General features: G+C 47.6%; 1 protein-coding gene across 10 annotated transcripts in view; it reads right to left on the bottom strand.

Moving 5' to 3' along the window:
* The window catches only part of LOC112994478 (CBP80/20-dependent translation initiation factor), a 201,430-nt gene that overhangs the window by 82,746 nt on the left and 103,479 nt on the right, over positions 1-15,205 (bottom strand). For 8 of the 10 annotated variants that reach the window (XM_064500940.1, XM_064500942.1, XM_064500941.1 and 5 more), the window contains one exon: positions 8,756-8,835. In XM_064500940.1, coding sequence (XP_064357010.1) covers positions 8,756-8,835 — 80 coding nt within the window. The remainder of the gene's footprint in view (positions 1-8,755; positions 8,836-15,205) is intronic. The other 2 variants (XM_026118848.2, XM_026118850.2) reach the window with 1 other exon arrangement.

Here is a 15,205-nt window from a genome sequence, read left to right as displayed (position 1 = left end):
TGGTCTGGGCTCTTTGTTCTCAGTTCCCTTCTCCTGGGAACTGGCTCCCAGTTTGGTGACCCTTGGCAGGAGCTTCCACTTGATGCCTGGAAGGAAGGGCAGCAAGGACTGTGCAATGCCAATGTGTCTGGCCAACAGGGCTGGATGGGTAGGAAGGGACACTTTCTTGACCCCTCTGATACCATTTCAGTCCTAGTCCATCATTGCCTTGCCCAAGCAGCAGCAAACATGTTAACCGGTCTGAAACGATGCCAGCTCTCCATAGGTTCGCAGCTGTATCTACCCGATAACCTCCTGTGAGGGCAACATATGGGAATAACTATGAAGGGCCCTTGTGTCACTGAGTGCTGTCCCCTGGCTTTGCACAGAAAACCATCCACAGAGGGCCAAACTACTCCAATTCCTTCCTTCTGTTATTCCCTTGATGGTAATCAAGCTAGACCTTCTAATTTCTAGCCTATATAAGTGAATGATCAGTTTTCATCCAGTGGGTTTTCGTGGTGACACTCTTCTTTAGCATAAATAGCCCTTCCTCCTCCACGATATTTACCCCTGGTGTATTGAGAGAGCATCCATATCCGCTCCCAGCCTTTGCTTGGCAAGGCTAAACAAGCAGAGATGTGCGAAGAAGCATTTCCTTCTCTGTGCTTTTAAGTTTGTGTTGTTGTTAACTTCCCTAGGTGACCCTGGATCCTTGTATTAACAGATAGCAATAAAAAAAACCCCACCCCAAAATCAAAAAAACCCTCTTGCTTTATCTCTGATCTCAAATCCCCCTGCCAAAGGCTCCACCTTGCTCCATCATCAAGCAGTTGTGCTACTCCCATCCTTGCTTATCTCCTCTGCTGCTTGCTCCCACTCTTCCTCTCTCCACCCGTCCTCCCTCGGCTTCCCCCTCTTGCCACCGGCTGCCAGCACATGGAGACTTTGTCCATGCAGGATCAGGTCGGGTAAAGCGGATTCCTGCAATGTTTATTACAGGCTAAAGTGGTAGGATACCCTTTATGGTGTTTTGAAAGGAAATTGTACAGGAACAATGTCCCGAGCCGGGTGTCTATTGAAAATTCTTCACAAAGGGGCTTTGCCACAAGAGGAAAAGCAGCTTAATCAGTGGAACTAATCACCGAAGGTGGCTAAGTGTCCCCGAGGGTCTGTAAAATAAAATATAATGGGAAAAGAAATATATCACCGCTCGCCTATGCTCCTCAGCAGATCTTGGACAGTCCCGCCTGGCCCCGAGCCCGTGGTGGCTGGGTGCCTTGGGCCACGCCAGGCTGTGGAAGAGAGCAGGACGGGCGTGATGGTGCCTTCAAACATGGAAATGGAGCCGTGGAAACTGCCCTGCTGTATTCACCCCAGATAACCTCGCTCTCAACGCAGGCACGAGCAGCACAGCCAGTGGCACTTACGCAACGCTCGGGTCTCAGGAAGAGGAAACCGTCCCTGACAGCCACCCGGGGCTCTCCAGGGAAGTAGGATATTTCTGCCTCCCCCAGCTCTGAATCTAATTAAAAACAAAAACAACATGGAAAAAAGAATCCAGACTGTTTTTTCCTGATCATTTAAGTGTAAAGCCAAGTTAACGGTAGGAAGCAAATTGGGACAGCGCAAGAGAAAACTTGGGGACATTTCAGTAATCCTGTTATCAAAAGCAATAGGTATTTGTGGCATGCTGAGAAGAGGTAGGGAAACCACAAGAACCTCTTCGTCCCACTTTTTTCCTTCACATAAGAGTGGGAAGGACCTGGGCGGTTTTCTGCTCCTTCTCCTCATCCCCACACAAGGGCTTTATGATGGATGGTTTCCCAGTTGCAGAAATGCATCCCCTAAATCCACATCTGACAGGAGAAGGATCTCAACGGCAGCACGCTATGGGTGAAAGTCCTTCCCCCGCGACCTGGCTCAGTCCCTGCCAGCGTGGCCGTGGACGTACACAACCTGCTGCTCTGGTCGCCCCAAACCCCACCAGGGACTTGGACAACACAACAGCCCTGCTCCCATGGCTGGAACGGGGCAGACACGGTGGCCCTGGAAAAATCACAAAGGATCCATGCCTTTATATCGAAAATAGGAATTTGGAGGCCTTTTGGAGATCTTAAAATTTCTGCTTCATTCTCTCCCAGCCACAGGGCTGCACTTCTTCCCATAATTCTCTCCTGCCTTTCCCTGCAGAACAACTACCAAAAGCCCCTGCAAGCTACCAGCCCAAATCCACACGCATATGAAGACCTCCTTTCGTTAAGAAAGTCGAACTGATTTGACTTCTGAATTTAACATGATGCCAAAACAAGCAGAATCTGCATCAGAGAACTGATATTCTCCATTCAATGTCATCACCCCAAACAAAAAGTGTGAATCATTATTTAAACAGATACCACTGAGATGCACAGCTATAAATATTTAAAAGGTAAAAGAACCCACAGAGGGTTTTACGGAGAGCAGCACAGGAATAAACAGCTAAATTAGCTTATTGAGAAAACACACAGGACTACCGACAAAGGAACTAGTGAGATTATGACTGTGCAAACTTTTCAGGAACTCCCCAGGATTAGGAATTTAAGGAATTTTCCTGGTCCCTCAGTAAAACTCTCCCCCTCCCTAAGTGACACAGAACAAGTTAAGTACTCCATTAATCAGAAGATCAAGAACTGGTGTAAACTTACCTGTCTTAACCCTACTTTGAGAAACCCACTGAAGATCCACGAAAGTCCATGCTTCCCACCTACCCTTTTTAAGCAATTTAAGAGGGGACTTCTTGAAAACCTGTTGTTTAGTCAGACCACTGCAATGCTGGGCCAGAAGTGCGTGTGTAGAGGTGGAGAATTAATGAAAGAGTAGGAAGGCTTTCAAGCCAAATCTGATTCTTGCCATCTTGTGTCCTGGAGTCTAAAAGGGGACTCATGAGCTCGAGAAAGGACACTGCTGTGCTGAAATTCCAGCTACTCCCTCGGTTGCTGAAGAGCCTCTTTTAAGAAGGAAAAGAAAATAGATGCTTCATGTTCTTTACACTGTCATCAGTACATGGGAATCACAGAAAATAGCAGGGATGGGAAGCTTGATTAATCATCTAGGCTGTTTTATAATATTCAAGACAGGGTAACTGAATCTAAATCATGGCTTGTGAAAATCTCTTCTTAAAAACGTCCTGTGATGGAGACTCCATATATTCCCTGTGTATCCCACCTAGACTGGGCAACGTTTCCTATGGCTTCCATAAGGCTGTCCAAGCAGCGTAACACAAACTTCTGCCAACGAGCCTTAAGGACATTGGGTTTGGTTGACCAGACTCTGTGCTTCGGAAGGCATCATCCCAGGATGACATGGAAACCCGAGAAACCTCGTGCAGCAGCAAGCTGACTTGCAGCATTTCAGTAGACATTTAACAAGTGGCGTTTTTGGGGGGAATTTTTTTGAAAAGCAATGGGCCAAACTCACAGTGCAGCTCCCCGGGGACACCATGGTTTGTGCTCAGCTAGCAGAGAGCTCAGTTGGGAAGGGCTAGAGGACAGCACCTGAGAAATGGATCCACCGTGCATCTCCTGCACTGTTTCATTTCTCTTGACTACTTGTGGGAGGGAAGGGCATGAGAGGTACTGCTGCCACCCAGGGATAATCTCTCCTTCCATAGCGGTGGTTGCTTCTGGGAGGTCAAACCAAATTCCCTTTGGAGATATCTAAGTAAGCTGGGTCTTGCGTGGCAGCAGACAGCAGATTAGCATTTGGTATTCAACCCTTGCTCACACTGACAACTATGAAAATACTTTCCTCTGCTGTGCTTTTTCCATGATCCCATTAAGCAGTAATGCCCTTCCTCAGTATCATTATATAAAGAAGGTGAATAGTTACCCCTTGTGCGTCCAAACCTACAGACAAAACACAGGGCACGGAGATTTCTGCAGTGTGAGGTGGGGAGTGCGATACCTCTGCCCGCTCTGCTTCCCCGACTATAAGCTCGTTGCAACAAGGACCTTGTCATCCCCTTTACAGTACCTCACACAATTAAACTCTGAACCAGATGTGCTCTAACACTGATCTACGTTATAGAAAATCTGCCAAACAGACCCACACTGACCGTTCTTTAAATGGGAAATTCAATGCCTGTTTTAATGTCACCTTTAATCTGCTCCCATGCGCAACGGGAGAATTATGGTTGCATGTGCACGAACAAGGGCATAAATACAGCACTTCTGAAGCTTGATTTTGAAAACTCAAAAAAAAGATTCTAACAGAAAAAAATCCCAGGTAATTTTGAAACCTTTTTTTTTTCCATTAGAAAATAAGATGGGGAGGTAAAGAAACTGAGTGGAAGGCAGGGGGAAACTATTTACAACATGGCTGGACATGAATGTCATTTCGCTTCACTAGCCCAAGACTTAGCTTCTACTGAGCTTCACAATTGTGCAGCAGACGAGGGTGGAAAATATTACAGTTTGTGAGGAGAAGCAATATCTTTTAGAAGGCCGAAAGAGGCAGACTTCTGGATGCAAATTTGCTTTATCAGCTCTTTTATAATATAATCATAAAAACTACCAGGAACCTGAAGGCTAAATATAACCTGTCGGGCAAGGCAGGGTGAATCTGTAGATTGTTTAGAGGTCAGTTTTGGACTTGCCTGCGTATCTGCAAGGTGGACCACCGTTTCCTAGAGGCCATTCATCCACATGGCAGGAGATCTTCCAGCGAGTGCCTCGCAGGGGTGCAGGACGCGTTATCCCTGCGCCAAGGAGGCACGTCGCGGAGAAGGAGAGCTGGGTGCATCCACCTTGGGTGCACACCAAGGGCGAGGGGTGAGACGGGGCATCTGCTCATGGTGTCTGTGGTGCTAGTTAATGCTAAGTGTTCACCGCTTTCAGGAGAAAAATGCCTAATTCAGGAAAAAAGCTTGCATAATGAAAACCAGAGGCATTTGTGCCAGGGCTTTGAGGCCACACCTGCTTCTAACAAACAAACTAGGAAAAACACTCATTTTTGTGCAAGTCTGTTGCGTTTTAACCCTGCTCCCACCCCCTCGGCCAGTGACCCCACCGCTACCAACCCTTTTCTAAGAAACCGGCTCTTTTTCCTTTGCATTCAGGCATTTACACTTGCTTCTCAAATACCATCCCAGCCCTCCTAGGCCTCATCTGCAGGGCTCTTAGCTCCTTGATTTTATTTCTGGCTTTAGCAGCGCAGCTCGTATGTCCCGGGGCAAATCCCACCTAATACACGACAGGCCCCAACGCACCCCAGAGACCCTGCTCCGGCGCAGGGGCGAGGAGCTGCCGGGTGTTTTACAGCGCTCTTAAAGTTTCGCTCACATAAAAACAATGGCAGAACGGGCACAAAACATTTTTCTCAGCTAATCAGCTAACTTTCTCAAGCTGGACGTCGATGGTTCTGGCAGAGCACCCTGGGCTTGGTTTTGCAATTTTGTGTCTTTCCACGTCCAGACAATGTCTAAAACAAAGGCCTATAACTCCCAACTGTTTCACTGGCAATAAAATCTCTCCTCTGCTGGTCCTACGGCAGAGGGATATTTATACCACCTGTGCAGCTCCACCAGCTATGAAATGAATCCTTTCTCCACTAACACAATGCCTGGGATATTAAGATAATAGCACTGCAATAAAGCACGAACAGCTTTGCAACCAGTTTGTGCTCCAACACAATCTGGCATTTAAACTGCAAAACACTTTCGGTCGGCGAGACTTTTTTTCCCCCCTGTTCCCACTCTGCCGTGTTTTTCACATAAAATAACCATTTTGAGACCTCGCTTACTGCTAGAAATCAATTTTAAAGCGCGAGTGCTCTCCCGGGGCATCTCAAGTGGCACCGGAGCGACAGGCAGCCCAAGGTCCCGTTCCATTCCCAAACGGGCCGCGAAGCCGTGGGGATCCCCAGCGGTTGGGCTGCTTAGATTTAGTGCCGTCCATCAAACCAAATGGTGTGGGGGGCTGCTGGGGTCTCCCAGCCGAGGTCTGGGGGATGGGACCATGCCTTTTCGGTGCGAATAGTTGTTTAAAAGAATCGATTGTTTCGCTCCAGCTCCCTCTGCCCAGGGTTCTTAACTTCTTGTGCTTAAAATGTTCTTCTTTCTACATGCTGACAGGCAGCACTACCGAGGATGTCCGTGTCAATAAAGGACTTGGGCACATGTTGGTCCCTCCAGCGGCACGATCTCTGTTTTAAGGGGGGAAACTGAGGCAGAGAGCAGGGAAGTCTCTTCCCCGCGGTCACAGAGCAGTGGAGCTGGGCTGGTACCTGGAAAAGCGGAGTCACACCTATCCAAGCAGATTCCTGTTGTAAAACCTGCCGGACACCCACTGACAACCTCAGGAACCCAGAGGGCTCCTCCCAGTGAACGGCAGGCATTTGGGTTGGAAATCATCTCCAATAGACCTGGCTGCTGGCAGTTTATCATGGTAATCTGAACAGACTGAGAAGAAAAAGAAATCCATCTAGCGTGACCCTTACAGCTGTAAAGTGGACTGGTTTCTCAGCTGGGATAAAAGTGCTTACGTGCAATCGCCCACGTTTAAGAGTCGAGGCTCTGGCACGACACGTGTCAGCATGGCTCAAAGAAGTCTATGTTTCATGGGTTTCTTAGCAGCTTTGTGACCTGCTGCTGTGCCATGCGAGCCTCACCTGGACAGCAGCTCCTCACCCCCACGAAGCCTTCATCACCCACACCACCACTACAACACACGGTTGGCAGAGATGGAGACCCGATGCCCGCGAAGGCCCGCGTGCCGGGTTGTACAAGCGCTACAGCAACGGCTGTGCTCTCAGGGACGGGGACACCTGCCTGGAGGCCGACTACGCGTGAGCCCATCGCTGGCTTGGGTGCAGGTGTCTGCAAGTGGAGCACCACGTCTGCACGTTGCAAGTCAGGCTGCAGCTGGTCGTGATGGTCCTGCTGGATTTCAGCTTGCTCAGAGCATCCCGCTGCTCTGCCTGCTGCTTCCCCTTTGGCTCAAAGACATACTGCCTTTGGATGGCAAAAAGGATCCATTTTGAGCAAGGTGAGACAGGGTGGGAAGACTAAAGTCTAATCCACGTTGCAGTTCCTGAAGCGCTCAAGACTCAAGTACCGCAGTGCAGTGCTCTGATGAACCCAATCCAACCCCGGCTTGCAACACAGACAGAACGAAACTTGCTTTTAATCATGTTTCTGTGATTGCAGGGCTGCAACCCAGCTGAAACAAGTTTTTTTTTCTAAATCACAAGACCAAATTGTATTTTCAATTGGGTACAGGGAAAAAGAAAGGAGCCCAAAAGAGGAGTGGAAACGGAATTTGTCGCTGACTAACCACAAGGCCACAGACACATGGTCCATTGCCAGCACCGGACCCGTCTGATTTTCTTCCTGGCTTGCCATCGCCGCTTCACAATAGCAGCACAACAGCACCTTAGCGAGCGTCTTCCAGAGGGATTACTCAAACACCCTTCATTTTTGGCACTTGGTCTTATTTATCCCCACAAGACTGTTAGACTTAAACCGAAGAAATTGTAAAACCCTCAAGGATGGTGACATGAAAGCAAGTGAAACCAGACAGAGACTTGTGATCAAGTACTACATCATAACCATCCAAATTACAGGAATGACACATTAAACTGAAAACCGGAGCTTTGCTCTAAGCCCGGGGGGAAATTCGCAGTGGGGACCAGCTTGCCATGCCTGGTCTCTGCCCACAGAAGAATGTTTCTTGAACGTTGCAGCAAACTTTTTTTCAGCTGTTTTTCAGTTGCTCAGTCCAATTCAGGAAAACCAAACAAGAGTTAACCGTATGGTGGCTTTTTGAGAGCTGTTAGCGATTCAAGAAGTGACGGCTCTGTGATTCTGGGACACAACCCGACGGTTACTGGGCAGCTCTCTGCAAGACTGCCCTGGAAAATCAGGCCCCAGTGAGGCATCAGAGCTCAGACACACAGTTTTCAGCTTATTCTTGAAGAAAACATTGGCCACTCTTTCTCCGGTTAAATAACATTAACCCTGCAATCTCCTGGTCTCAGACAGGCTTTACTGTCTTGGCTTTGCAGCTTAAGCCACAGCACAAGAATGTGCACACAGAGAAAAGCTGCATGTGCAATTGCCTCTCTGATTCCTTGCTTATTTTCAAATTTAACCACAAGCACAATTCCTATGCAGGACTCTAGATGCCCTCACATAATTAAATATGCAATTTATCCAATTAAATACACAATTTGCACAATTAAATTAACTCAGTAGATTTAAAATCACCCATTCCACAGGAGCTCAGCCGGCTGCCTACTTAGCACGCGGACTCCTTCCCATGGAAAGGCATCTGATGCTTACTGCCAACCCCTTGCAACCCTACACATTTTGCAGCAGGCCCTGAAAGTCAGCAAATTCCACTTTTTAATGGACAGAGAGGAAGTAAGTTACTGGAACTCAAAGCCTTTATGGAAAATATCTTGCCAGTTGCCTCTTCTAATGAAAGTGGGGGATCTGCACGAGGGCAGCTGGACATTAGGGTTGCTCCAGGTTCCCCCAAGCTGTTGTAGCCCCAACCTGCACTGAAGGAGGGTCTCAGCTCTCTGGAGCAATCTAAGACATACCCAAGTTTTTAAACACCAACTCGTGGGATGGACAGACACTGCAGTTCCAGAGCGTTAATGTTCAAATAAAGGATTATGCATTGATACAACAGTGCCAGCTGCCACAGGTCAATATTGTCCAAAGACATTCCACGAGACCTATGTGCAGTGAGGAAGAGAAGATAAAAAAAATACATTCAAGAGAGGTTTCACCTACCTCCGGTCATTTCTCCTCCTTCTAAACAGCTTTTTGGTGTGTGCGATTTCAGCTTCATGAGGCAATGGATGGTAACCCTGCTGTAAAACAGAGGAAAAGGCAATGATCAATTCTGAGCTATAGGAAGCATCGCAGTGTAAGTGGTCGGGTGAGACAGAGCCAGATGCCTAAAGTGTGGACCTGGTAAAAGAAGTTGTTCCTGGCTAAGCATCTTTACAAAACACAAATCAGCGCGGTACCTCAAACCTGATCAAAGCAGCTCTGAAAATCCACCCATCTGTTATATCCTCCCAGGGCCATTACAATGAACAGGGAATAAAGTTATCTGCAATTGCTGGATAAGAGAAGCCACGTACAGCAGACAACTTCAACACGCACTGGTGCAACCCAAAGTACATGACTGTCGGGGAATTCATCCACATCACACATGATGCTTCATACCAATACACTTAAACTGCTGCTTCATCCACTTTTACTGGGCTGTTTTCCTACTTATTTGTAGCAGCATTTCAGCAGCACTGGAGGATAAGCTTGGAAGAAAGGCAGCATCGCTCAGCTAGCAGAGCACGCATGAACCACAGCCCACAGGGTCTACCGTGGCTGCACCGCTCTCTGTTAGCATGGGCAAGTCAATAAACGCGTTGTGGAGTACCTCATGGTACCTCCCCAGCGCTAGCCATGAACCCCAGCCACCCCTTGGAGAAGGGGATGAGTGGGATCCTACTCCATGGACCAGAAACAACGGAGACGATGAGGACATGAGATGACTTGCCCGAGTCAAGTCAGTGGAAGGGCTGTGTTAACCCAAGCTGCTCTTTCCCTGTCTTGTCCTCGCTCCACTGAAGGTGCTACGTTACCTCTCCTGGACTTGGTATGCTCAGCTGATAGCTGGGATGGTGTATTTACCTTCCTACTATGGGCACTGGGAGACTTTGTTAATGCGAGCAAAGAGCTCGGAGGTTCCTGGACGAAAGGCACTATGTAAGTGCAAAGTATTATTTATTTTCCAGAGACTACAGAGCCATCATAACCATAATGACTTTTATTTATGTAGTATTGTACTTCCCAGGCTGGCAATAAAAGCCCTGTAAAAGTTGCTCCTTTTATTTCCATAACAGTCTGTCTTCTCCTCTAAGCTGCAGTCGCTGCTGGTGAATCACCACGCGAGGGGGGCCACGACGGAGCAGCGTGGGTAAGGGCAAGGGGTGGGCAGGAACATTTCTCATCAAGCAGCAGCCTTGTCACATCAGCATGACACCGCAACACACTGACGTAAAAAAGCCCTCTCTCTGTGTGCAAAGATCCTTAAAAAGCAGAATTAACTTTAGTAGCAGTTACTGATATAGTCATATTTTGAATTCCTCTGGTGGAAGATGCAATAGGGTAGAAAGGTCTTTGTGAATGCTAATGAACTTAGGCTGGCAGTTCTCTGGAGTCCTGAGGAAGCCTCCCAGATACTGAGACCAGCAGGGCTTATTCTGACCATCCAGCCTGGCCATCTGCGTACGACGGTCTGGAGGACTGTGCCCATGTAGTTACTGCAGCAAGCCTACAGCTCCTGGGGAAACTAGCCTCTCCATTTAGGAGATGTTCATTTTTTTCAAAGATTTCAAGCAAAGAAGAATTCTCCAAGTCCATGGGTAAGTCATGCTGCTGGCTAACACAGCTGCACCTTGCTTCGTCTGCAACTGTGAAGAAGGCTGTTTCCTGGGAAGGCAGAGACCACAGGCAATTTCTCTTTTAACTTTCTCCTTCATTTTTATACTTCCCCAGCAAATTGGATGCACAGGGATTGTATGGTTTAGTGTGGGCACTATAAAGCACGCTCAGGAGTAGAATCCATCTCTCAGTGACCAAATCATCCCTCTCTCCTTGAAACATCTATTAAAACACCCTTAATACTCAGCGGCATCACTTCAGCCTCAGCACCCTACATTATCAGCCATAGCAGTGGTATAGAGGTCATCGTTAAACGATGTTGCATGAGCTTTCTCGCAAATCTACTTGTCCACTGAGGACCTGCTCAGTGAAGTATGCTGCTCTGCAGTCATTTGCTTGCACGCATTCACCCAGCATCAGAAAGAGCACTCTCCATGCTGCTTGGATCTTGCCTCGCCAGTCAAATATGGCACATCTTTGATTCACAAGAAGTAGTTTGGGAATAGTGAAAGTTGGAAGCCGGCTTTCCTGTGGCTGTGGTTGGGTTATCACTTATTTAGCAGGATTTGACTTGAGCTTTTCCTGCAGCTGAACACCTTGTAATTATTTTTGTATAGAATCTCTGATGGCTAATAGCTTAAAACGCACGCTGAAGCTTTTTCATTACTGGGTGCTGCAACTGGAGTTCTTCTCATCTATTTGATCAGCGTATTTTCACTAAATGTACAGGTGGAGCTTAGTATCTCTGCAATCTCTAATACTCTGAATATTTGCCTGAAGTTGGCCAATGGGTTCCAAAGCTAATGGGAGAAGGAAGGGAGGGAGCAGCCACAGACAGCCCAATCACATAAGCTCTGCTAGTTTAGGAAACCAGGCTAAAAATAGTATAATACTCAGTGAGACTGTTTCCAAATGTCGTACTACCGCAGCATGCTGAAGTTTGGGGTATTTTTAAGAATTTAAGCTGCGTTGCAGAAACATGTGCAAATACAATTACCCGGAGCTTGAAAAATGAAACCACCTCTGCAGAGTACACGGGCTGAAACGACCGATTTCCATAGGAGCAAAGCCTTCGTTAAGTCTCTCTGGTTCTACTCCTGGTCGTCCCAGCTAGGAAGCACACGCGCAGCGGTGCGTCGCTGCATGTCCTCCTACCCGCCCAACGCCACTGCTCTTCCTCTGAGCTATGCCAGCCGGCAGCGGGCACGAGTTGGCGACTCTTCTGGTTACAAACATAGGTGTGAGACGTGATTTAAGTACATGGGCATAAACCTCCGAATCCAAAGAGCACATCTGGAAGTTTCGCTTGCCCGAACAGAACAGAACTTAGTGTCCCCACTAGGAAAATCAAGAATCTCCCTTCTCGGACCAAGCAGTTCCCTTCCCTAGTCCTGGTCATGAGACAATGTTTTGGAAAAAAACAGTCACCGGTCCCTACTCTTGTCTATTTTGGTGCCTAAGCAGAGCTAATTTTGGAAGGAAGAAAAGTCGACTTTTTTTTGTGCAGTACACTGATGTAAAAGGAAATATCAGCCACTTCCAAGAAGGGCGGGGTGCGCGGACAAGTCCGAGGGCGCTGCATGGGCGGGTGCGGGACAGAGTCCCAAGTGCAAGGTAAGGACATTTATGACATGGTTCTTCGATTTAGCTGGTAGCTGCTCCCCACCACAGGTCAGGCAACATGGCAATGAAAATGCTTTTAATAAAGCTGACTTGCTGAGGACAAGGCGGATCTGAAATGCAGCTCTTCCATTTTTCAGCAAACCAGGGCAGTAGATAGGTGCTTTATGAAGCTGAAATCACTGAACGAAGCCAAAGGGACGTGTTTTGCAAGGCAAAAGAAAAATAGATGGGTAGATACTCACCACCCTCTGCTCTGCAATGGGTTTCCGAGAAGACCTACCCAAGAGGGATGTTTCGCTTTCCTGCCTGAGTCAGAAGACACTGGCGAGCCAAGGTGCCCAGGGTTTTCAAATGTGGCTTCGCAACTTGTCAGTGGGCAGTAAAATCACATTTGGTCTCTCTCCCACAGCGGTTTTATTTTGATATTTATTCCCAGGTGGCTCGAAGAGAATGCAACAAACAACCCACTTCAAAGCTGCTAGTTCTGGAAGAGAGAGGTGCGGGAAAAAGAACGAACAAGGAGCCCATGGTTTTAGGAAGTACCGCTAATAGGGGTCGTTTTTAATTTTGGAGCAAAACATTCTGCGGTTTACACAGTGGTAAACTTCAAGCAGAACCTGAGAAGCCCATGGGACTTCTAATGTATTTATATGTATGTCAGCTTTAAATTATAAACACGTACGCTGTAACTAGAAAGGAGAAGAGCTCTATAAGAGAAGGGGTGTTGAGCAGCAGTCTGCTTTCTGGGCCAATCCCCAGGAGATCAGGTATGTTGTGATGTGTATATTCTTTTGTCGATATTTTTGGGATAAACGTTCTTGGAGAAGAGAAGGTGATGTCTGGCAAGCTTGGGTGACTGTCCTGTGGCCAGGTAGCATATGCTAAGGGCAATCTGTAATTTACCTAAATTGGTGAAAACACACAGGGAAAATCAAAGTTTGACGCTGCTCCCAGGAAGATGGTGTGTAAAAATGGCTTGCAGAGAGCGGTTCAGAGAGGACAGAGCCCGATGAAGATTTCTGCAGAGGACGGGATGCTGCGGAAGGGCAGAAAGAGGGAGAAGCCACACTGAAGGCCTGCTGTGATTTGTCAGAGCTGAGCATGGTGGGTTTCTACCAGCACACGCACATACCCACAAACGTACCTGCACACACGCACACGCACTTACACACTCACGGGTGCTCTTTCCAGTGTCTGCGCTTTAAGCACCCAACGAACACGCCTGAACAACCCCTAACCCCGTCCACCCACCCATAAGAATCCAGCAAGACGACAGCTGCCTCCTTGTTGCTACAGTGCCATTTACATAAAAGTTTAATGAAAGAACAACAACAAAAAAAAGCTTTTAAGATCTCGTTGACATTCTGCAGCAACCCAAGAGCCTCCTTCGTTCCCGCCTTCCCCTTCAACACCCGCCACCTCCTCAGCAAACTCCCTTTCGGGAGTGGTCCTACCGCTCTCCTGTAGTCATTAACCCATGGCTACCGACATGGTGAAGTGCAGCTAGAGACCAGAGGAGAGAAATGGTCACTTTTCAAGCTACACTGCTCTGGGTTGAGGTTTGATAGCGTTTTTCTCATGCTTCCTTTGCAGCAGAATTAATTTAAGAAGTTGGAGGGAGGCATCAGCTTTCTTGGTTTTACTGATGATGGTGAATCACAAGGAGATAAATAGAAGTAAAGCATTTTTTTCTGCTGAGGCTTCTGTGGCCACCCTCACCTAACAATTCCCAGGGGTTTCTCTGGAACGTGACAGCAATTCCCTTGCAACACAAGCGCTACTTCATCCATACCTGACCGCTGGTCTGCACTCTCCCTCCTTCCCCTCAATTTCTACAAGACTCAAGTGCAAATGGAGACAGGGCTGGACAAACTCAATGTGTCAGGCATTTCACCAAGATCTGGCAAAAATCCAAGAGGCTCGGAAAGTTTGGAGTTCATTGTTCCGTCTCTGTGCTGCTCATGTCCGTCTGACTCAGTCCGACTGTCAGATGCGAAACTTCTCCCTACGAAGCAACTGTCTTCACTTTTACTTATTTATGTGCTTCTGTTGACGTTGCCCTCCAACAACATCGCAAACGTGTGCAGCCCTCCGACGCTGAGATGCTGAAGCACGCAGAGACGGCCCGAATTCGAAACAGCAGTTTTGGAGAGTGAACAAAAAACACTCAGAGAAGCTACAGGACAGATGGAAAAAACAACACTGGGGTGATGAGAGGAGGAAAAGAAATTATCTGGCAATATCAAAGTATCATTCCCTATGAGCTTTATCTCAGGAGCCTTTTCTGCCCTCGAGAAACATCTCCGCCCCTGCTTATCTTAAACAAATGGCTTCAGAAGGCTCGAACTGAACAAACAGGTTATTAGGCCTCCAGTAGATGCTGGGAGTTTTGCTCCATTTTATTACACACAAAGTTCAGGGTGGGATGTTTTTTTCTGGGGAGGGGAGGTAGGAAGAGGAGGGTGGGGTTGGGTTTGCGGGAGCTCAGAAGACATTGCATCTGCTAGCACTAAAACAACAATAGAAATGTTGTGGCCAAAGGCAGTGCGCTAAAAAAAAGAAAAAATTGCAGTTCCACAAATGCCCTAAAAAAACCAACCCAGAAACTTGTAAGACACCGTGATAAAGAGGCTTTAATCTGCCTACATGATGAATTATTCATGGCAGTCCTGGAAAGTCCGGGACAGCACACAGCCACAGACATAGTTATTAAATTTTATTGTGTCAGCTCGATGCTCTTGGTGCCTTATGGGATTGAATGTGCCAATGTCCAGTACAACCAACCCAAACAGGTAACATCCTGCTGGGATTGCTGCAGGAAAGGAACTCGCTGCTTGGCCTCTCCCTACCCAGCAGGTCCTGCAAATGTCCCGCTACCCACTTACCCTTCACTTCCAGAGGCATCAGACTAAGTGGAGCGGTAGGAATGGACTGCAGAGCACAAACGCATGCGCGGTGAAATTGGACTATATTACACTTTACCGCAAAACTCAATCACACATGCAAAGAGTGACAAATACACTCTATTTTGTATCACGATCCAGATGGTCCCCCCGCTGTGCACACTCGTGCGTGAGATCCGCAGAACGGGCTGAGGTTGTGTGGACAAGGTGTGGACAGACCCTTTACCTCCACTGCCAACATGATCCCATGCTATTTTCCCCCCTA

This window comes from Dromaius novaehollandiae, chromosome W (assembly GCF_036370855.1).
Source record: "Dromaius novaehollandiae isolate bDroNov1 chromosome W, bDroNov1.hap1, whole genome shotgun sequence".
Taxonomy (NCBI): domain Eukaryota; kingdom Metazoa; phylum Chordata; class Aves; order Casuariiformes; family Dromaiidae; genus Dromaius; species Dromaius novaehollandiae.
The sequence above is the reverse complement of the archived record's forward strand: the minus strand, read 5'-3'. Positions and strand labels throughout refer to the sequence as shown.